This window comes from Polypterus senegalus, chromosome 12 (genome assembly GCF_016835505.1).
Source record: "Polypterus senegalus isolate Bchr_013 chromosome 12, ASM1683550v1, whole genome shotgun sequence".
Classification (NCBI taxonomy): domain Eukaryota; kingdom Metazoa; phylum Chordata; class Cladistia; order Polypteriformes; family Polypteridae; genus Polypterus; species Polypterus senegalus.
Window position 1 is genome coordinate 111,612,499 of NC_053165.1, and position 24,590 is coordinate 111,637,088.

The 24,590-nt window shown below is 36.8% G+C and overlaps 1 protein-coding gene across 2 annotated transcripts in view; it reads right to left on the minus strand.

Moving 5' to 3' along the window:
- LOC120541539 (tetratricopeptide repeat protein 23-like) overlaps window positions 1-24,590 on the minus strand; it is an 82,733-nt gene that overhangs the window by 30,870 nt on the left and 27,273 nt on the right. For both annotated transcript variants that reach the window (XM_039773264.1, XM_039773263.1), the window contains exons 6-8: window positions 2,202-2,376; window positions 1,775-1,880; window positions 1,510-1,637 (exon numbers count right to left, since the gene is read on the minus strand). In XM_039773264.1, coding sequence (XP_039629198.1) covers window positions 1,510-1,637; window positions 1,775-1,880; window positions 2,202-2,376 — 409 coding nt within the window. The remainder of the gene's footprint in view (window positions 1-1,509; window positions 1,638-1,774; window positions 1,881-2,201; window positions 2,377-24,590) is intronic.

Genomic DNA, 24,590 nt, shown 5'->3' on the forward strand with positions numbered 1-24,590 from the left:
TGAAAATGTCTGCTTTGTTTGAGTCTCCATACCTCTGCGAGTCTGACATGAATGTCATGAAATCAAAGTTCAGAACAAGACTGACAGATGAACATTGAAATGACTCCATAAGAATGAACCTAAGTGGCTCCACTCCACCATACACCTGTCTTGTTGACTTCATGCAGTGCCAGTCATCTGACTAACTAAAAAACACATCACACATGTGAATACTCTTGGGAAGTCAAAACGGTGACATGTAAAAAATGACAAATGAATAAGTAATATCTGTGTATCTGTAATTGCATTGCTTTGTTTTGATAGCATTCATGTTTTAATTCAATAGTGTGAGATACACTAGAAAATACATACAGACATACAAAATGCACTTGCAGGTGAACTAAACATTTTTTTGTGATATTGTAATGCGAAATGTGAGTTGTGGATATCAACATTTTGTAAATGTTCAGGCAAAACAAGCTTATTCAGTTTGTTTGGGTGGAAATAAGCTATGAGAATAAACATTAGAAAACATGAGTAGCTCTCTGCCATTTTCATTTTGTAAAAGTAGCTCTCAGGGGAAAAAAGGTAGGAGACCCCTGGTCTAGATTATATTTTGGATATATTAAAACCACATCAACACCAGTTTGACATATTTCAGGAATATTTTGAGATATCCGAAATGTATTTTAAGACGACTTTAAAAACAAAACCTCTGTAATTTTAGATGTGTCAAATGCACTTCAAGATAGTTAGCTTAAAATGACAAGTGGTCCAGCCAAAAGCATAGAACATTTTATAAGGATGTAACTTTAAAGTTATTTTAAGAAAAATCTAAATATACGTGGATTATCTCAAAAGGCATGATGAGTTATTTAAAGATTTTTCAGAGTTCATTTCAGATATCACAAGGTGGCCATGACATAATTTTAGATTCTCTTTCAGATATCTCAAATGCATTTAGGATATCTTGATATAGACATGTCTTCGTGTACTTTTAAATGAATTGTAAGACTTTTAAAATGCACTTAAGACATCTTGGAAACAGTTTTTGAGGTATCACTTAATGATGATTTGGCCTGCCATTAAGTTTCACTTTAAACAGCGATTTATACCGTTTTGTTCAGCCACAATTATTAGTGTCATTCTTGTACTAGCAGAAAACATGGAAAAAAATTAGTGTGCCACCACATTGTACTTTAGCAGAGCTTGCCAAGTCCTGACTCTGAGATAGTTCCTGCCTTATACCATATGACAGCAAGAGAAGGTCTGGCTGTCTACAATCCTAGAGAAAGAATAATTCTGAAAATGAAATGACGGACTTCTATTTTTTGGTGATGTATTTTTATAAATCCAACAAGCTGAGCAGAATGAAAATTGAATCCCCGACTTGGGCAAGCATTCAGTTAAATAACCGACATAAGAAATACACTTCTGCAACTTTTTGACTCGCTCAGTAAAAATGAGATACAAGACAGGAATGAATGCCTTGCACAGCTGCACAGCAGCTAAGAGTTTGTTTAGACTTACCTCTGCTTCTCCAGTGGAGATAAGGAAGTGGCAGAAGTCATCCTGTACCACGAGATACTTGCTATTTTCAGCCCCTAAGATGCATTTGTAAGATTTTAGGCTTTCCTCAAAAAACTGTGAGGCACGACCTGACCAGGAAATAACAGGTAATAAGCAAACTGTTTTTAAAATGTATTTATTGAGATTCAAAAACTAAAACAGAAACATTAATTATGCTGCTTATAAACTAAAGAAAAACAATGAAACAGCTACCTTAAAAGATTACCTTTGTGAGAGGGTTCTGTAGAGGCTGAACAGACTTTTGCTAAACAATGGGCAATATCGGCTGCTTCAGTCCCAGTGGCAGACTGGCTCAATGCAATGTCATAGGCCTAGGCAAGCAACAGTGGAAAAAGTTGAGTTACACAGCTGCATATTTGTAACGGAATGAGTGCTTTGGTAACTGCACCATTGTCTTGGATGTGGAAAAGAGTCCATGGACTAAAAGTATTTGTCTTTATAGGCTATGCAGCTCAGCTTAAGAACAATACAAACACGTTTTCTTTCACAGAAACAGTTTAATCAACAGGGAACATTAGGTAATCTTTACTTCCTGAAAAAAGTACAAGCCACAAAATGTAACATTATAAATAATAAACTAAGGCCAAGAGAGTCAGACTCTTAAAACACACACACACACACACACAAACTACCTGCTGGAGGTGCTCTACTGCTCTGTGGAGATTTCCATTTTCTTGCTCCAGAACGGCCATCTCCTTATACAACGCAGTGCGCCGATGACATTCTACCTCACAGTCCTCAGTCAGCTCAAGTGCTTTCTCATAATAAGATAAAGACTCACTCTGCTTGCCCCGTTTCTGGTACAGCCTTTAAAATAAAAGGGATTACACTAACCAGTATAATCAGAACCTACTGGAACTTTGAGAGGCACAGTACAATGAGTTTACTTACACATCTTTCAGACTTTTGAATAAATACAGTACAACAGTCAAAGTATTAAACTGCACCAAATGCACAAGATGATAACAATTGAGGAAATTATATTTGCATACTCTCAGTAGATCAGAATGCATATCACTGATTATAGCTTGTTAAATTACTTAAAATCCAGCGATGCGTGCAAGGTAGGAGCTAAGGATAATGATGCCAGGTCAGGCCAATCTTTAATTTTACTCAGTATCTAGTAAGATTCACAAAAATTAAAACATAAGGATTGATAGATAAATAGATTATTTAATAAATAATAATTTAAACTACTGTGCAAGAACAATCCAAAGTGGATGATGAAATAAATTTGCTTCTTTTTAACTTTCCATTTCATTTATTGTCTTAATAAAAGTAAATGTTCTAGCCATACCTGTTAACCCTCATACCTTTCCATACATACTGTATGTAGTAGGTATACATTTAAAGAAAGAACGAGCACCTGAATAGTATTAGGCAGCTTTAAAACAACCTTCTACTGGTTCTGACTTTTAAATTTAGTTCCATTATAACAATATATACCATTATTCATTGCAAAATACGGTATAGTCATGTGTTGCAGACAAAATCCCCACTTGGCAAGGAGTAACTATTCACTCAAATGGACAAGACTACAGAAAACATATGATTTATTAAACCTAAATTCATTTGTAAATCCCCCATAATAGTAATTTTCTTTGCTATTATTTCATTTTCCCCCCAAACCATTTTACTTTTTCAGTACAGGAGTTTATCATGGTAGCATCAGGCACACTTGTACACACATCCACCTTCATTCATCAGGGTCCAGTTCAAAGCTACCAATTAATCTAACCTGCAGTTCTTCAGGATGTGGGAGGATTCAGAAATACCCGAGTACCAGGATACAGACAGCACCTGCCTTTGGATATGAACACTTACTAATTTAGTCTAGAGTAACCTAAACAGGGCCGCCGATTTGCTGTTCATGTTGCATCTCAAGTTGATGGTCATTTGAACGGTTACTGACTCTGCCCTTATGGTTATGGAATGGGACTCCAGAGGTTCTAGGAGCCTAGGAATCAATAATGAAAGGATTAAATCTTAATTTAATATCCTCTAACACGTACCTTGGATAATCTAGAATGGCTGGCACAAGTCATCAGAACTTATTTTTTCCAGGAGTCTCTGTTTACCTCTCCTCCATTGTCATCTAGTCAATCCCATTTAAAATAAACGCTAGATTGTCATTATTTGTTCATGTTGATCAAACTGAAACTGCCCAGTTTTTCTGTGTGTTTACTGTAGGTGGCGATTCATGTATGCTAATGTTGTATGGTTTGCTATTAGTACATCATAGTTGTGGAATGGTTAGTCTTCAAATTACTTTAACAGTTCTACACTGTACCTGCATGTAGATTTTGCCCAGAAAACATGCAAAATCGTTCATGAACATTTAAAAATAAGGCAGCAGTGCTGCAGCTACAGATGTGTACTCAAAGGAATAATTATGTAAATATTAGGAATAAACACTGTTCAAAATTAACAAAGGGAATGTCATTGCTTTTTTTGGCATGGTCTACACTTCACAAACTCACAGGGCCATATGTGTAAAAATAGAAAAGAATTATATAATTAAGAAAGACGATCAGTTGTGCTTATATATTAAATACTACTGTCCCGCCGAGCTACAAAGCAACTAACCCTTTAACAGGAAAAAAAATGTTTAGAATATTAACTTTACAAGACATTAAAAAGCTCTGTGCCTTTACATGGTACACTGATGTTGGCCATGCATTACACTTACTAAAACATATCTAGCCCTTCATTTTCTGAACCCACTTTACACAGCAGAGGGTCAGCCTTAGTGGTGACATACTGCAGCTAATTATTATGAGCCCAGCCGACTAAACTTCAACCTCCGACTCTGACCAAGCCGCATATGCAGGATTGTCCTGGTGCACAGCTTGTTTGTCAGGCCAAGGCTAATTGACCCGTAATTCCTCCTATAGCAGAGCTAGAGTGCATTTCCTTTTTTAGATGTGTTGACTGGCCTGACTGAAGAAAGAATGTGTGAAGGTCTGCCAGTATGTGTCTCTGGGATGCCACAGGATGTGCTTTTCTGTTCTAAACAGTATGTAGTATCTCCTATCAAAATATTTCTCTCATATCACAAAATGCGGCTGAGTTTATTGTGCATTTTACATGTCTGATTCACGATGAGGATGGCAAACACAGTCCTTGCTTTGTAGTTGTGTATAGAGTTTTAATTGTGTATTTCAGTAAATATTTTCTAACAGGTACTATTAACCACAATTAGTTTTTGCGGAAACAAAACATATTGAGCTCCATCTCTTCAACTTTAGTAACTAAATATCCACTTCACTGAGAAGATGCTAATCTGCATAAGCAGGGGAGTCGCATGTGGTAGAGAAATTCTTTGCTTGCTATACAACAGAACAAATACAAGAAGACAAGGCTTTATTTGGTAGCAACTGTTTTTAAAGAATGCCTTGGAGGTTCCTGAACGCTGAGGAATACCTTCAGCAACTGGCACAGCTTATTTCCACAAGATTTTAACCCTTAGTAGTGAAAGACCAGCTCGAGTCAGTAATGTTCACCATTAAGAGACTCGCAATTATTATGTTTATCCTCCACACACAATGAAAAAAAAAAATCATTAAATGCAGTCTGCAAAAAAATCCCATCAATTCCAATTACAAAGACAGCCTGCACTAGTCTGACGGAGATTCATATCTCCAAATGGATTTTAAATTAAATCTTACCTTCAGAAAAACAGGGCACAGGATCCTGATATCCTGCCCTCTCCCTTAATAACTCAATTAAACTTAGAGCTTAAAAGGGTAGAAAGTAAAACTGAGCAGAAATGTGGATACTGCAAGAAAAAAACAAAAACTAAGATGGCAATTCATCGCAGTGTACGATGAAGAATGCTATAGAGGAATGGGGCCCAGCACATTCTAAAGTCCTATTTTGCTTAATCAAATATAGTTTTCTATCACAGTCAGTTCATTAAGAGAAGGTCTTCAGTTTCTTTATTTATAGAAGTGCCTTGAGTTTTGTACTGATAGAACAAAAATAATTTTCTACTAAAAGATAAGAACACTGCACATTATCTTTGACACTACTGTATCTTTTAAAACACACATTAGAAAAACTATGTAAAACCCTATTTTTTCTCAGCTTAAAATACTGGAAAATAAAGATGCTTTCTAAATATGGAGGCCACGGAGAAATGAATTCATGCATTTACTTCTAGTATGATTGACTACTGCCATGAGGTTTTCCCGGGCTGCTTAAACCATTCTATATACAGCTCTCAGTTAGTTCAATATAGAGCTGCCAAGAATCGTTCCTTATAAGAACTATAAAGTATGATCACAAAACTCCTGTGCGTAAGTCCTTGCACTGGTTTTTAGTTAAGCTTAGGGTTGATTTTAAAATCTTTCCTTAAACATTTAAAGTCTTAAATGGCTAAGACCATGCTTACCAACCTAAAAATATAATTCCTTACAAAGAAGAGCACACATTAAGATCTGAAGATGCCAGCCAACTAAAGACTCCAAAGATTAAGAAAATAACAGTAGGAGGTTGAGCTCTCACTTACAATGTCCTAATGCTGTGGAATGATCTGGCTGCTTATGTAAGGGATGCCACTACAAACTCCAGGCTGAAGGCTCACTACTTTAGTAAAGTATATCCTGACTAGAGCTGCTGATTAACTGTGTGTATTACCTCTCTGTTATTATATAAAAATGCAAGAAATACAAAAACTGTGAACCATTACAAACTCTCCTCTGTTCGGTCTCTCTTCTCAGCAGCCTTCTATGGCCCTTAGTGCCACTGCTCTACTTCCAAACTGCTTCCATAGAAAGTATTGCAATCAATAGACGAAAAGATTCTTTCAACTTATTAGATGGCCCAACACAGATTTTACTATAGAACATCTGGGGGTGGGACAACCAGATGGCAGACAGCTGTGACAGGCTTGTCTGATGTAACTGACTCTGGACCCTCAAAAGGTTCGTTTTCTCCAGAGATGCTACTGACTGAAGTTTCTGTTTTCCTCTCATTCACTGTCAACCACCCATAGTCCAACAGTTACATTAATAGACAGTTATTGTTACATTTCACTTATGTTAATTACAGTATGTTTAAATTCATTACATACTAAGTAAGCATTATGTAATTGGGAATTTGTAAAGTTTGTAATTGCATTTACCTGTGGACTTGGTGCAGAAGTCTGAACCTGCACTCAGTGAAAATTGCTATACAAAAATAAAATGAATAGGAAATTGGAAATTGGAAAAAAAAACTGAATTCAAACAGACATTAAGATTGAATACAGACTAACAAGTCACGGTCGTTAAAAAGATTTACTTTTTAATAAAAATTAGAACTAAAGTTAAAAAAATAAAGTAAGGCCTAACACTACCTCGGGTTGACTCCTCTTAACTACCACAAACGTATTTTTTTTAAAACAGACCCAATATTCATACAATAAGCTGCTGTGCACCACTTCTTAAATAGGCAGAGCTTGACGACACAATGCATCACATGACCTCCATATCCCATGACCATCAACAGGCATAATAATAATAATAACCACATACAACATGACTATAGCCATTTAAAGCCCACCACAAAAAGACAGCAATCGGCCAAACACAGAATACAAAATGGTGTTGCCAACAAAATAACTAAATGAATAAATAAGCAGAAATAAACATGTACATGTTCAAAAAATACATTTAAATTTTCTCAAAAAACATGATTCATGACAATTACGAGAAGACAGAATAAGGTTTATGCTCAACCATATAATAAAAACATAGCTCCCACGGCACTCACAGAAATCTCTGATGCCACAAATGACGTCTGCATTTGTACACAACACCCATTGATAATATACATCTCTACCTCTCGTGCACAACTATACAAGTAAATAATGACAACAGAGAATCAACAAAAGACTATTAATTTTAGAATGGAGAATGTGACTGAACAGTAGTAATTCTCCAAACTGCCATTAGCATGATTTGTGAAGCATGTAGTGTGATCTTACAAGACCAAGAATTTGCTCATAAATACAAAAACAAACACTCATCCAACCCAATAAGTCTGTCTATGATTCTGCACATACCATGAAACAATTATTTAGTAAGTCATAATAAAGATTGACAAACAGTATTAGAATGCTGCTCTTAACAAGGACTAGAATTTACTTGATTCTAACATCAGTTTTTTGTTAAATGGAAAAATTCCCTAGCCAGTGATTACACCTTGTCTATTATGTGACTTGTACCAATAACATAATATAGTCCACTTAAATCAAAAGAGCCTTTTGAAATGAGTGTCGCAGTAACTGCTGAATGGGTCTGTTATCTGTCAGAGTCCCAGAGACATCCATATGTGGAAGGGCAAAGTCTTTGATTTTGAATTGTTTTAAAAATAGAAAGTGCACAAATGTTTCTTCACGACTCCGCTATTGCTGATGTACTGTAGCTTCTTTCAACTCTTCAGGAATGAACTCTCTTATAGTGTATATCTGTATTCCTGTTCCATTTTTGTTCTACCTGAATCTTGCCATAAGCCAGAAAGCTTTAATGTGACACATGGGATTTGACAGTCTTTGTCCCAGTAAATGTAAACCCACTAAAACAAAAAATCTACAATCATAGTAGGTAGCAGGTCTCTGCTCAGATCACATTTTAGATTTAATAATGTGTCCAGTAGCAGAAATGCAAGTTGTTGGTGGTAGATGCGGTTCTCTTCCAAAAACTTAAGACCAAGGATTAGCTTTATTTTAAGCATAAAACCAGAATAGCTAAAGTGGGGTAAAAATGACATCCATGCAGTAGCTAGAGAAATGGTATGTTAGCACTGACTTGTGTTTTACTTGCTTAAATCCAACACTTACAAAACTTGATTCTTGTACTCTGGACAGTCACCAATTTCACATCTTTTAACAATATCTGTCGACACCATGCTGTACAGTATACAGGGAGTACAATTGTATGCAGGATTTCTACTGTGTACATACATAAACTAGCCCTAAATACAGTACAGTGGAACTTTGGATTGCGAGTAACTTGGTTTGCGAGTGTTTTGCAAGACAAGCTAAATTTTTTTATAAATTTTGACCTGATAAACGCTGTGGTGGGCTGGTGCCCTGCCCAGGGTTTGTTTCCTGCCTTGCATCCTGTGTTGGCTGGGATTGGCTCCAGCAGACCCCCGTGACCCTGTAGTTAGGATATAGCAGGTTGGAAAATGGATGGACTTGATAAATGAGCGATGTCTTGCAATACAAGTAGTACATATACGCTTTGTCTGCCAAGCGTCACGTGATCACAACTGAGCTGATGGTTCTTCTCTCTCTCGCTGAGGGATTGTGGGTAATCATCTCCCATTCTCCGTCTGAGTCGGCGTGCCACACTCATATAGTCAACATCCGTACGAGCATATACTGTTTACTATAGCATGGTGACGACGTGTGTGTGTATTGTAAGGGCTTGTTTATACTTCATGCTCAGAAAGCGTATGTGCCCGCATCATGGCTGCCACGTGTTTCCAGCGTTCATTTGATGCGTCCTCTGAGCAGGTCCTCAGAAATTAACGTGATGGCGGTGCAGTGTGCTAAAAGTTGGAATGTGACGTCAGAGTCTCTGGTTACTATCTACATGTGACAGAAAGCCGCTTTGCGGATCCCACGAGATCGGTGTGTGCACTTCGATGGTTAATAAATGGTTCGATGTGATGAACCTAAATGCCGACATACAAATGCATTCGTGGTGCTTTTATATTTAAGCGTTGCATATTCCCGATCATAATGACACAATACATTTTAAAATTCTCACATACCGTCTTCTGTGCCACCTTTTTTTCTAGAACTTCCTCTGGTCCTGACAGCAGCAGCAAACAGCAATAGATCGTCACACTAAGCACATTAAATGCATGATATTCCAACTCTTTGCACATTTAGAATCCTTAGATTTATACTTGATATCACTTTCATGATGAAATGCATTGAAGTATGTATATTACATTTTACAGATAAATCGGTAATTTTGTTTAAATAATGAATACTGTTAATAATTACACACATGGGGGTGACACTGTGGCGGAGCATTAGCGCTGCTGTCTTGCAGGGGTCCCATCACTGATATTCCCTGCCTAGAGTGTACATGTCTTCCTGCTGGGTTTCCACAGTGTGCTCCGGTTTCCATCCAAAGATATGCAGATTTTGTGACACTAAAATGATGCCAGTGTGTATGTGTGTGCTTGTATTCACCTTGTAATGAGCCGATGCCTCATCCAGGGATTGTTTCTGCCTCGTGGCCAATGCTAGCTGAAATGGACAAATCCCAGGACTGATGGATTTAATCATTAAACATCCTTTTCAGAGATATTGCGGTAAGGTGTCATCGAAATTTAATGGCTGTTCCAGGCAATTCACAACACAGCGAAGCCGAACCTGTTCTCACCATGATAATATCTTGCACTGATACCTGGTGGATTCCTCCAGACTTACGTAAAGTATGCACGCAAGTATAAACAGTACAACGCTTGCGTAGCAGGAGCAGCCACTGCAGCATGCGTCGCGTGAAGTATAACCCCGGCCTAACGTGTGAGTCCCTGTCTTGCACCCCAAAACACGAAGCCGAGTCTCAGTATTTTAGCGACACCAGCTTTATTCAGCTTGAAACAGGAACAGCACGGTTATTTATTGTAGCAGGATCTGCCACTAACTATACACAGACACAGCAGTCAGGCAGGGTCGGGGCCAGATTAGTGGCCAAGTAATACTGTGCCCTGCGCATTTATAATGTTCCTGTATTACCCATCAACGGCAGGAGCATGTAGCATGTCCGCGATCTTTTCGGATTCGCTTTTACGGCGAACTGCTACAGCGCTTGGAGCCTGCAGCTGCTTCGGGGCGCCCTTCCACCTGTCGTCCTGTTGGGTGAAATCCCACAAGAGTCTAGAAACTCACTAACACCAGCCATGATTCTTTTCAAAGGTAAAGTGCAAGTTAATTTGTTTTATGTATTTTTACTTTATATTTTGTATTAATCATTTTTATATGAATAGTTTCGGGTTGTGGAACGAATCATCTGAGTTTCCATTATTTCTCATGGGGAAATTCGCTTTGATATACAAGTGCTTTGGATTGTGAGCAAGTTTCCGGAACGAATTATGCTTGCAAACCGAGGTTCCACTGTATTTGGAAAGTGCATATTATGTAGATGCAGTGTATTTTGTGACCATATCACACTGGGCAGTATATTACAGAGCAATAATAATATTACAGAGGAATATATAAGTTATCCTAAGGGACCTGGAGAGCCCTCTAGGCCATATGGTGAACAGTTAGATGTAATGGTGACTTCCGAAATGCTATATTCCAGCAAATATTCCTTCAATAAGTATCAACAAAAATCACTCCAACAAAAAATTCTGCAAAGGACATAGGACTTTGTGTTATGTTTTAGCCAGGGTTTCTCCCTGGCATACGTTTATATTTCTTTTCCTTGCCTGGTTTTGCAAATTTTTCAGTACTGTTCAATTGTTACAATTGTTTCTGTTAACAGTGACCTGTCAAGTTATTAGTTACTAGATATGTTTAATATATTATAGTATTTCTTACATTTAGGAATACTGTATACTGTAGACTCACCGACCACCTCATTAGATACACTTCTTCAACTGCTTGTTAAAACAATCAGCCAATCACAAGGCAGCAACTCAATGCATTTAGGTATGTAGACATTGTCAAGATGACCTGCTGAAGTTTAAACCAAGCATCAAAATCAGGAAGTTAGGTGATTTAAGTAACTTTGAACGTGGCATGATTGTTGGTGCCAGACGGGCTGCACAGAGTATTTCAGAAACTGCTGATTTACTGAGATTTTCATGCACAACTATCTTTAGGATTTACAGAGAATGGTCCGAAAAAGGGAAAATATCCAGTTAGTGTCAGTTCTCAAGGCAAAAATACCTTGTTGATGCCAAAGGTCAGAGGAGAATGGCCAGTTTGGTTAGAGGCAACAGTAGCCGAAATAGCCACTCATTACAACCAAGGTATGCAGAAGACCATCTCTGAAAGCACAACATACTGAACCTTGAAGCTGATGGATTACAACAGCAGGAGATCACACCTGGTGCCACTCCTGTCAGCTAAGAACAGGCAACTGAGGTTACATTTCACATAGGCTCAGCAAAACTGGGCAACAGAAGACTGGGAAAACATTAGCAGGACAGATAAATCTTGATTTTTGCAGCGACTTTTGGATGGTAGGGTCAGAATTTGTCATCAACAACATGATGTACGTTCAATCTTCAATGATGCATATTCAATGTTTACTTTTAAGATTGGCTGAGTTTTAGTAAATCTATAATGTAATTGAGCATTATACTCAAGAATGTTAGTGGAAGGGGTTTTTCATCCCAACCTTCTTTTAGGATGTCCAATAGTCCTTGGGGTTGTCAACCATATTATAATAGAGAAGCCAGTAGAGGCTTGCAGTACCTCCCAATAAGCAAACAACATGAGAGAGATTAACAGATCCCATTTTTGTTGATCCATACTGACCCCACCCTATGTAACATTTGTTTGGGGGTCTGGTAAAACTCCACTAAACCATCAGCTTGAGGGTGATATACTGAGGTTTTTAAATGCTTAGTTCAAAGTAAAGCAACCTCCCTGAATGTATCCAAAATAAATGGCTTCCCTTGGTCCGTTAGGACTTCCTTAAAGAAGTTTCAGTGCCATAGTTTTAGTATTAGCCACTTACAAAGGGATGACTTCAGGATATCGAGTAGCATAATCCACTATGAAAAGAATATATTTATGTCCTCTGGCCGAGTGTTCAAGGGGTCCTACAATATCAACCCCCAGTCACTTAAAAGGAACGTCTATGATTGGGACAGTAATGAGAGGAGTATGGTCCTTCTGAGAAATCTGCCTCAATTGGCATTCAGGATGAAGCACAAAAGCAACAAACCTCCTCATTCACTGGCCAAAAGAAATGGGGTTTAATTCTCTACAGTGTCTTTCTGGCACATAAGTGGGCGCCTAAGAGGTGGGTGTGCACTAGCTCACAAACCTGACACCAGAAAGTTCACAGAACTAGCAACAACGACCTCACTTCACCCTCATATTCGGCCACTCGATAAAGTAAATTATTTTTCAACACAAAGTGGGGGCCATGTGGCATGGGATTACTGGCATGGTTCCCATTGATCAGAGTGACCGCTTTTAAGGCAAACTTCAGAGACTCGCTGTTCCACCGCTCCCTTTGAAGTTGGAGTTTGCCGGAATTGGCAATGCAAAGCGGCAAGAGGTTCAGTAGTGACTTCACAGGGTGGAGTAGCAGTTCATGATGGTTTGCCCTCTGTCTCCATAGAGATATCAGCGTGAGATGCTCGGATATCGCTCTCATCCCCCTGAGTTGCTACGTCACTCTGCTCAACCACCGATTGCAAATGCGATGTGGAAACAACTTATGATGGGGTTTTGCCATCAATGACCAGGCCCAGTGTTTCAGAAGAGGCGGTGGAGATCATTCTGCTTTTCCTTTCCAACCAGTCCCATCTGAGGATCACCTCAAAAGGAGGAATTATGCATAACAGCCATCCTGATCTGTTTAGTGTCGCCTTTATAAGTAATGATACAATGGCCGGACCTGCAAAATCGAGTTTCCACATGTATTCAGGTTAAACTGGTCCCACTGTCATGGAAGGACATAGAAGCAAGCAACAATAGAAATGTTCCTACTGGAATTAATGAGTGCAGCAACTCTATGCCAATTAACAACCACCACTTCATTGTGAGGAAGAGACAGAGGATTAGCAAAAAAAACAGTACCTCTCTCCTCGTGCCCAGCTGTAGTCTAAGCGCCCGCCAAAATGGAAGTAGTTGAGAATGGTATGCCCTAGCTCCCCCCACTTAAAACTGCAGGGAGGAGTTGTGTGCTTCTCCTTGGGTCGCACAACTGATTTTGTGTCATGACAGGTTGGAGTCATATCCAGGACAGGACTTGTGGCGATCAGAGGACTGTTCCTCACGCTCGACTTGTGAAATGAGTCTAGGTATTTATGTTCCTTTCTCCAGGCCAGCCGGGTGAGGAGGTTGGGGAGGGTATTTACTAGTAGGTAACAGGTGACCATCTTGGTAATTTGCTTGGCAGAGTTTACCTCCTGTATAATTCTCAATATTAAATATAAAGAAAACACAGGTTAGAAAGCTAAATTGAGTCATCCCGACTTCTGCCTAAGGTTGACTAGTTAGGATAGCGGCTCTTCCGTATTTAAAACACTCTGGAAGGAAAAGGCAAGTCCAGGTGGATGAACTCCGGAGATGACATACAGTGTCAATCATACAGAAGGGGAAGAAGAGTGGTTGTTAGTAAACAGTGCCACCTCTTGTCTTGGCGGAGAATTACCGTCACCCAAGCCTTCAAGCTGTTTCCCATGCACATGTGTTACAACAGGCAGAACATGACAAAATGCAACAAAGATGGCATATAAGATGGAAACTACCAGTTCAGTTTCTGTCATTATGCATCTCTCTATATTGCTGGTGTAATAAATAGCAATTCTGGAAGCTTCCAAATAAACAATATGGGAATTGACACATCTCATACAAGCCTATCAACACACTTTTTTTTTTTTATATACAGCTACTTCATAATAGTGGTAGCCAATGTGTACAATGAAAATGAAACTTGCATGTCCACTAAAGAAGCAATAAAAATGCACCACAATATCTATATTTGGAAGAACAGTGGCACAACTGTTACAGTACAGTAAATGATACCCTCAGGTGTTTCAAGTAGTTACTTAGTTTAAGCATACCATCAATTAATTTATATGGAACATTTCACATAATATAATCTAATAATAGCCTTAGCACATTATCCAAAGGATGAGAATGTTGTGGCAATATAAACTTACAAATCTGGTTTACTTTTTGCATGTCATAATAATCATTTTGTTTTATAATTTATGTATCTTCTTCCTGCAGGTAGCACTTTGTACTTATACCAAATCACATTTTATGTATGTCCAATTTCAGAAAGTATTAGCTTTTCTGAAGTGTTTTTGTTAATTCCTCAGTTGTTGCTATTTCGTCGATTTTGGTGCCATCTGCAGATTTCACAAGTTTTTGTTATCCTTCTGAGTTGATACAGATGAATATAAACTTGAAAAAGTAACATAATTAACACAATTTCATAAAAGGCTTAAGACAAAACATTATGAGGAATATTCTTTTCTTTTCTCGTTAGCCAGCTTGCAATCACATTTTGTAACAGTTTCTTGCCATATAATTAATCTTTGGTGTGAAAACCTATCAATGGATTCCTGAAAGGCCAAGCAAAAAAAACTACATTCTCATTAAAACAATCAGAGTCTTCTCCTTATAAACCTAGATGGGATATCATTCAAAATATTGTTTTGGGTGCTCTAATAGTCTAATTCTTGTCCAAAATCTACATAGGAGTAAAACACATTGGTCTATAAAGTGTAATTAATGGAGCTTCATTGCATGTCTGTTCTTGAGGGCAACATCTGCATGTTCCAGTGACCAGGTGCTCCCATTTGCTTCTTTAGATTCACTAAATGTTTAAAAATAATAATTTATTTTGTTTCTTTTTAGTGCATCTGGGGCCTAAAACAAATGTATTTTAAAATCCATATATACAAGCCATTTATAATAGTTGTTTCTTCTTTTATTATGCACATTTTAATGATTTTCACTTGGATATCTCATTCCCTGACTTTTCAATTGTTTTATCTGTCAATTTCCTCTACTTATATTGCAATTATTTCATTATTCCAATTTATTGCTCAACTTTGTCCTATAACCTTAGAACCTCAATTTCCTGGAAAGCAAATCTGAAGGTCTGATATTTTCTTAATTTCTTTAATTGGCCATTTTGGTAATTAATGCCCTTTTAGCTGGCATGTCAACTATTTATAGGGCATGTGATTTTGCTTTTACATTCCTTGCTTTCTAGGTGTTTCCTTTCCTTAGTTTGGATTTTGTAAATTATAGGTCTTGAGTTTTGCATATATTTTTAAAGATGGAAATCTTTATTTTTAAACTATGAATTTCAAAAAAATCAGCTTTAAAAATCACGTACACAAACAACACAACACCAGAGTTACATGACAGAACAATACCAAGAGAAAGGTCATTTTAGATACTAAATATTAATGATAGCATTCTTTTCATATTTAGATTTCAAGGAAAATAGACTACTATCATTCAGAAATTACAATGAAAAAGAAATACAAAAAGATGCGTTACTTTCAATTGCATAGCTGACAATGCAGCAAGCAGCTCCATGAATGCTCTTTCTTTGAAACTTCTCTTTTTGCTAACATTGCCAGTATTTTCAAACCACTTGCCCTCGTAACAGTGCCAGTACAGTGGAACCTCGGTTTACAAACATCTCGGAACACGTACAAATCGGTTTACGACCAAAAAGTTTGCCAAACCTTTGCATCTGTTTATGACCACAAACTCGGTATACGAACAAGCCAGTTTCCCTTTCGGTTTGTGCGCGCCGATGATTTCCGCACGTGTTCAGTCTCTCCCTGTGCATTCCCTGCGCAGCGAACGAGAGACACACACACACACGTGAGAGAGACATACATGCACAGACACGTGTGAGAGAGACACACACACACACACACACACACACACACACACACACAGACAGACGCGCGAGTGAGAGAGAGAGACGGCTGGACGCATAAGGCGGAGAAGGCAGTTAAAGAATGGACCAGGCTTGTTTTTAAAGAGACAGATCCTAGCATTGTTTTAACCTCGTTGTATTTAATGAAGACTTTTTTCTATGGGATTTTAACCTCCCCTTCACTTCTGTTTACAGCAAACGGCTCTTAGCGTGCATTGTTGCAATGTTACTTTTCTTGGTGGTTTATTAAATTATGGATTTTTCAAATGTTCATTTTTTTCCCTGTTCTTAAAACTCATTAAAAAAAGTGTTTTTAGCGAGCAGCTCGTAGCTCTATAGCGCGAATTATTGCAGTGTTAGTTTTCACTGTTATTCAAGGTTTTTTCAGTGTTATTTAATGTTTTTACACATAGTTTACTATTACACTGTGCATTCTATGGTATAATTAACTATATTTGTGCTTAAAAATCTTAAAAGAATATATATTTACATACAGTTTGTACGGTCTGGAACGGACTAATTGTATTTACATAAAATCCTATTGGGGAAATTACTTTGGTTCACGACCAAATCGGTTTTACGACCAGAGTTTTGGAACGAATTATGGTCGTGAACTGAGGTTCCACTGTATATGGTCAGCTTGAAAATGAGCTAGAATAACTGCTACAATTCACACATATGGCACAAAGTGTAGACTTACCAGTCAATCTAGCTTCAATGGCCACAAAGCAATGTTTTAATTACAAATATGATAGGGGTATGGGGTCCACTTCAGCAAAGGTCAACCCCATTTAAAATATGTAGGATACCTAGTAAAAAGTGTGGGTCAGACTGACATTATCTATTCATTTGCTATGGTTAGAACACAGGTCCTGGTTTAAAACCCAGGGCCAGACACTCTTATTGCCAGCTACAAAGTCTTAGTCCCCATGATGGGGCCACTCATAGGAATGCAGCTTTGTACCTTATCTGATAAGATGATCGATACCAGACGATGTAACATCCAGGGCCATCTCTCAAAGGCATGAGCTGGATGCCCAGTTTATGAACAAAGGATCATAAATCAAAGATGAATAACTTTGATAGGCAGAACTTTGCACCAATGGTCAATCAAGAGGATGGGCTTACACTCTTAAAAATAATGGTTGTTTAATGGCACTATATGATTCTTTACTATGTTGCATGGTTCCTTGCAACTCCATTGCTTGACCAATCACCGTTTCATTGTGGAATAACTTCCTTGCATATGAAAATGGTTGAAAAACATTCCATTATATAGAAAAAAACTAAAATCTTTAATGTATGGGGGACTGCAGGACGCTAACAGATTAAGAAAACCTGTACTTATCCTGTGTAACTGGATGTATGCAGCGAGTGTCCTTTTCAAATTATGACTCACTGGTATTTCACAAATCTGTTACCATCTATTCTTGGTTATTCACTGTTTGGAGCCTGTTACAGTTCTAGAACCTTCAAGGAGGATGGGTCTTTTGGGAACCTAAAATGATTTCCCTATAGCATCTCTCTCAAGAACTGCTCAAGCACCCTTATTTGTAAGAGTGTACGTGCACCCAGGAAATGAATGGTAAGACCGCTATTCCTTTCATTAAAAATCTTGTAAGACTATAAGTCATTGCTTCCCACTATCATCTCAATGCTCATCCCGGCCTTAACTTCTGCTGTATAGAAGACACATCAGTGCTGAGAGTGATGTTGCAACAAAGTTTAAAACAAACCTACTCTAAAAGAGCTGTACAGAAAAATTGGAATACAGTTTGTAACAGGAGTTGGACCAGAGGTGCCATTAGTCCAAACCTTGCTAAGGACAGCAACAGCCCGAGCAGAGGAAGACAGTATATGAGAGGCCACGCATTCACCCTGCTATCAACAGGGTTGGACTGATCATCAGTCAACCCAGAATGCATCATTTTGCTAGAAGCCGAGGACACTATGTGTGTAAAAAAACTCAAAGAGAAACTGCAGTACTGCCAAACACCAGAAGGTGTGATCAAGGCAATGAAGGACACAAGCTCTGAAAACAAAAGAAAGCGCACTTAATTTATGAACCTTGTTCATGAATTTTGTTCATAAATTGTACAGAATCCCTCACTCAACCTACATTTAACTTGGCTTTCACAGGGAGGGTGTCTTGTTGATTATTTGAATTCCCAGTATTGCAGAAGGTAAGACTGATCATTAATTAATTGAGTGATCACACCTTACCCTAAAGGACACATTCAATCACACCCAATTTTTAAAATAACGAACAACTATGCCGTGCTGAGGATTAAATGACATTTTTTTTTAATATTTTCCAGTATTCTACTGCTACATTACTAATGCCGTAGTTCAGTTCACTTTTATTTAATCACAACGTCTAGTTTTCAGTTCTTCAGATGTGTCCAACAGATGTTGCTCATAATGAAAAATTCTTCCATCCCTTAATATTTGAATCTGCTCAATCCAATTCAGGGATGTGAGGAGATGGAGTCTAGTGCAGCACTCGGGGCAAAGTAGAATCCAGTCCCGGGTGGGGTTACAGTCCATTTCTGGGCACATCCACACCTAAAAATAGCCCGCTAATCTAGCATTGCCAATCATCCAAACACTCAGTTTTGGGATAAGGGAGATAATCAGAGTACCCAAGACAAAAATCCACTTGGATACAGGGAGAATGTACAAAACATCATATAGATAAGCAAAATGTGAACCATGGTGTCACAATGACAGTACAAAATTCTTCCATATACAGCTCAGAAAACTGTGATGCCTTTAACTATTTTCTCTGTTACTATAAAGTGGCTATGAACAGGATAAAAAACAAGTGTATTTTTGAAAATTATACAGTATGACTTATTTTGATGTAGTTTCCTCAAAGCACTTTTTGGCTGTTTCTAGCATTCTGTCATGACTGTCTGGTAATATAAAATGGCTTGCTGATTAATGTCAGTACTTCATGGCTGAAATCTTCTGAAATGTTTTTGTCCTTAGACTAGACTTGAGCATGGGAAAGGCGCTACATAAATAAAATGTTTTATTATTACTATCCATCCATTCGCAATCACTCCATTCACAAAGTCTCAAGATGATCTACCGCTCTTTATTTATTTTTTGAAATATAAAGTAAAACAAAACCTCATGGGGTACTAGTGAAAACAGAAGGCTACTTTAAATCTGGTACCCTCCCTCATAAAACACCGTGTATCCTTGCCTCTCTACAGTACTCCCATGTTGATCTGGCCACTGCTGTTTGTCCACTACTAAATTGTTCACACATTCTCACTCCTGCCCCAGAAGATATAAGGTTTTACCTCAGGATCATGACCTGGATGTCTCCTAAACCACTTATATTTTGAGGATTTTACTTATCTCACCACCTATAAATCACAAAATAAAAATAATACAGTAGAGTTTGGATGTGTAGCTAATGATATTAGTGTTCATAAATTAAGATATGATAATTCATCTTTCACAATAAGCTGTCACTGTGCTTTGCTGGTACTAATGCGGTGATACTTCAAACACAATTGTATAGTTCACATTTTATAGCCTTATGTAACCATTACACTGGAATTACACTTCACGTTTAGTTCTCAAAGTAACAATAACATTAGAAGGGAAATGAAATGAAAGATAAAACTTAAAACAAAGAAAATTGTCATAGGATAGTGGTCATATACTGTAGTTAGGGTGTCCCTTTATTCACAATACATACCCAGCACTTGGGAATTTAAAAAAAAAAAATACCATAACCTGAGATCCACCTGTAGTTCATCCAAAATACAATATTTTAAAGTCATTTGCTTTCTTTAAAAAAGTGTACTGCGGAGTGTACTACTCTTGCAAAAACTGCCACCATCCTTGGTCTGGTCTGATAACTAAAATTATGTCCACAACAAACTAAACCTCATTAACCAGTAAAGAGAAGCTGTTTCACTGCACGCTGACAAAAACAAATGACATCTTAGATATATACTCTTACAGACTGTGGTGGGCTGGCGCCCTGCCCAGAGTTTGTTTCCTGCCTTGCGCCCTGTGTTGGCTGGGATTGGTTCCAGCAGACCCCCGTGACCCTGTAGTTAGGATATAGCAGGTTGGATAATGGATGGATGGACTCTTACAGAAACACACACAATAATCACTAACACATACATACACACTGAAAATATTTTTTAAATTGATTAGCATATTTATAGTTAATGCATTAATCCAAACACTACTGCAAGAGTTTACACTTGTTGAACAATTTTCCTTTGAAAGCGCTATGAGGGGATTTCAGCATTCTGTTCACTTTTATTTTACACACTACTGGATTTTTTTTTGCCCAGGTTCAAGCTTGTTCATAAAATACTGAAAAAAGGTTTAACAAGACTGATGGTTTTGACACTTGAGGAAATTCTTCCTTAATACAGTAATTGCTCATATAGTCAAATGAAAACGTCATATTTAATAAATATTAAAATAATATTCTGCCCAAGATAACTGCTTTCATTATTTATCTTGCAAGGTAGATTCATAGCGTATACCATTCACTTTTCCAAATATTCACTTACACATGCAGTTTTGCCACAGAACTTATAGTAATAAGTTGAAAAATGATTAACAAATATTAACGCAAGAAGGAAATCCTCTTCAAAAAATGAGAACTATACTAGCACATCTAATAGATGTATAGAGAACAAAAACCAGGAAGACAAAATACATGTGGAGTATTTACCCAAAACTCAATCTCATTGAAGGAATAAAGTACATGGCCCTAGATAATCTATCTAAATCATGGTAATTCTCTAATAAAATAAATTGAAACTATGCTCCAAGGTTTACAGAAAATGGAAGAGGACACAGAAAACAAGTAAGTTACAGGTTTATAGAGCCATTAATGTCACATAGATGGAGAATTGTGATGTTTTTATTTGCATGTACTGATCAACATATGGTCATTCTTTTGTGCCATAATTAGTGAGTATAACAACCTTAACTTGAAATTTATGATTCCTTACATGAAAAAATCTCAGATCAGATACTTCATTACCCCACACTCATGAGATACACATACTGTAAATAATGTAAAAGTGCTAAAAAATTACCTCTTTTGGCTGTTATAATCAGATTATCATTTCAGTTTCATTTTTAGATATTTTAAGATTCAGTATTGAGGGCACATTTATATATTAAAACTTAAATATAATGATCTTTCAAAATGAAGAATTCAATATTAAGGCTCATAATATTAAGTCTTCTTTATTACATTTATTTCCATATGCCAAAAGCTGTTTGGTGATTCTAAATTGGTCCACTATATGCAAATGGATGTGTGTGCATGTGTAAGCGTGTCTAGAATTCAGATCATTTGCAGCCGAGAGCTTATTCCTGCCATGTGCCAGATACTACTGGGATGGCAGGCTCTAGCTTCCTGTGTCCGTGCAAATAGAGGGTTTCAAAAATAGATGAGTAGAAGTTATTTATAGTGTTTAAAACTTCACTGTCACTGTTTCATATGATAGTATTTTTGCTAAGGACAACAAGCGGCTTGAGAGAATGTTACAATACATGTCTAATTCCATAAATATATATTTTTTTTATCTATTGTACTGTTGTTTGCTTAGCAGGGAACATGGTACTAAATTTTTGAAATGCCTAATTGCAGGTTGAGATGAAGGGGCTATCATAACCCCAGTACAGAAGATCAATCAGTTGCAGGAACATACAAAAATGTTAGGCTTGGGTATAACAAGAGGTAGTTAGAAAGAATATTCCTGAGAAATGGACATATGGGTGTCAAAATTCTCTCTAAAAGAATTATGTTTTCAGGTGCCCTTTGACCTTTTGAAAGGCACATCTATTAATAAATGTACATAATCTAAAAAAATCAAGATTGAAAATAAAAAAATTACCATTGTGTGTGTTCTATAAAAAGAGGGATTAAAGAAGAATTAAGAATAATCTTTTCAACACTCAATTATTCATAAATCTTAAATCAAAACTCAGAAGAATCCAATGTTTATGTATTTTCGTATACTTATATCCACAAGTTAGTACATTGCTATGTTCTTTGTGATGAGCTACTTTATAAATTTGTTTTTAGCTTATGTAAATATACAAAACAGCACCATCTACGATTAGCAACATATATTATTTTTCCAAGCTAATTCGTCCGTCTTGCTTACAGTATCTAACCTTCATGGCCTGTACATTACACACAACAATAAATTTGCTGCATTTCTTGTGTGAATGCTTTATAAAACTGTTCTGAAGTGCAAGTGTGTATAACAACAAAATGTTGTAAATGATAAAACATAAAATATTTTAAAGAAAGAAAGAAATGTATGTAGTGGAAAGCCCTAGGTTTCAAAAGTTTCCTTTCACAAATTTCCACTCTATGGTAATAAGCCTTTTAGAAAATAATCAAGAAAGCCTAAACTTTCTATCTGAACCACCATTTTCTAAGAACACCAATACATTAGTGTCTTTTTGATAGTAACTACCGAATGACATTTTTTTTGTTTTAGATTAAATACTGTATGTTCTAGGATTATCCACAATAACATTTCAGTCTATTTACTGTATTTTTGACTGATTTAAATGATGTCTTAAAGCAGTTTCACATATTTCATTATCATTTTAAAAATGATTATAAACAAGAATATAGTTCATTTAGTTCAGACATTTAAATCTAGGCTAAAGAAACACTCATTTGATACCAAAATCTGAGCTTGACACTTTTTAAAGAGTACCTGCTTTACAGACTTAATTATTCTTGCGTCACACATTAGCTGCAGTTATGTACTGTATATTGAACAGAATATAAAAGACTTTACAATGGGAATGTAATAATTAAAATGACAAAACAGCCCTCCATGAATCCAGGGTCATGGGACACCATACTACACAATACAAAACAGTCGATGGACTGACTGACAAAATTAGTGGTATTCTTTTTGATTATTGTTGGGAACTATAATGTTTAGTGAAGCAAGATCACTTTGATTTTCTTCAAAGGGAAAACTAAACTAAGGGAGCCAGTCAATTTTGACAGCTATGCTTTTAAGAGAAAAATATCAGTCACTTAATATTAATTTTGAAATAACTGTCTGTTGCTTCTTTTTTGTGCTATTTGTCTTTCTCAGTGCTTGTCCTCATAAACCTAATATGTAAAATACCAATATTGGATATTCATCCAAGTAATTACACACACTATGCTAAAAATGATGACCCTCACTAAATTGATAGCATTTGAAAAAATGCAGGGAAGAACCTGGACAGCTTTTTTTTTCCATGTTCTGCTTGCTTAATTCGGCAGAGTCGCTAGACTCTCTCTCACCCTTCTGCTCTGTCAGAGATATTTCTGGGAACATGACTGTTTGTTTTAGTCTTGCAGACTCCTGTTGTTTCTGTTTGAGCTTCCATCATCCGTCAGAATCTTAAAATGGCTCAGACATCAGTGGTAAAATATATTTCAAGTTCATTTGGCCACCAGAATGCTTTGCAAGACATTCAAAACAAAGAGAAAATACATATTTATGATATAGTCTTTCCTGATGTAGGTAGTTTTTATTTTTTGGTCATATTATGAATTATAATGAGTACTGAAAACCAACAACTTCAGTCATCAGTAAGATTTTCAAACAGCTTATTTGAAGGGGGTGTAAAATAAGGCTGACATTAAGCAAATTAAATATTTTACCAATTGTTTTCTAAAATAATAATAGTTTTGAATTAATGTATGATGATTTATATCTTTAACAATAGTTACAACTGCATACTTTACAATTAATCAACAGAAAAAGAAATATATTAAAGTGGGAAAAATTCCACATCTAGTTTTCCTTAAAGAAATTCTTTTCATGCACCATTGGTCTCTAACTCACTTTTTGTTGTGCTGCAGTAGGTTACAGTAGGTTACAATTTTTCTTCAAACTAAACTAAACTAATTACTTATTTAGAAGGCACTTGTCATAATTACAGGGAGTGCAGAATTATTAGGCAAGTTGTATTTTTGAGGATTAATTTTAATATGGAACAAACACAGTGCTATCAGTCAATCCAAAATGTTAATAAACCTGAAACCTGAATGTTTCACAACGGAAATGTGAGTGTGAACATCATCAGGGGAATACATATGTGCGCACAATTATTAGGCAACTATTAGTATGCAGATTTATTATGCAACTAAAGGAAAAATGAAAATTTTCCCATCTCACTTGTTTATTTTCATCTGTTATAGTGAGAATAATAAACAAACACCTCAAAATTTACAAATAAACATCTCTGACATTTCAAAAAAATAAATCAACCAATCAATGACCAATATAGCCACCCTTCTTTCCAATAACAGTCATAAGCCTTTCCATTCATGGAGTCTGTCAGTTTCTTGATCTGTTGACGATCAGCTTTTTGTGGAGCAGTGACTACAGC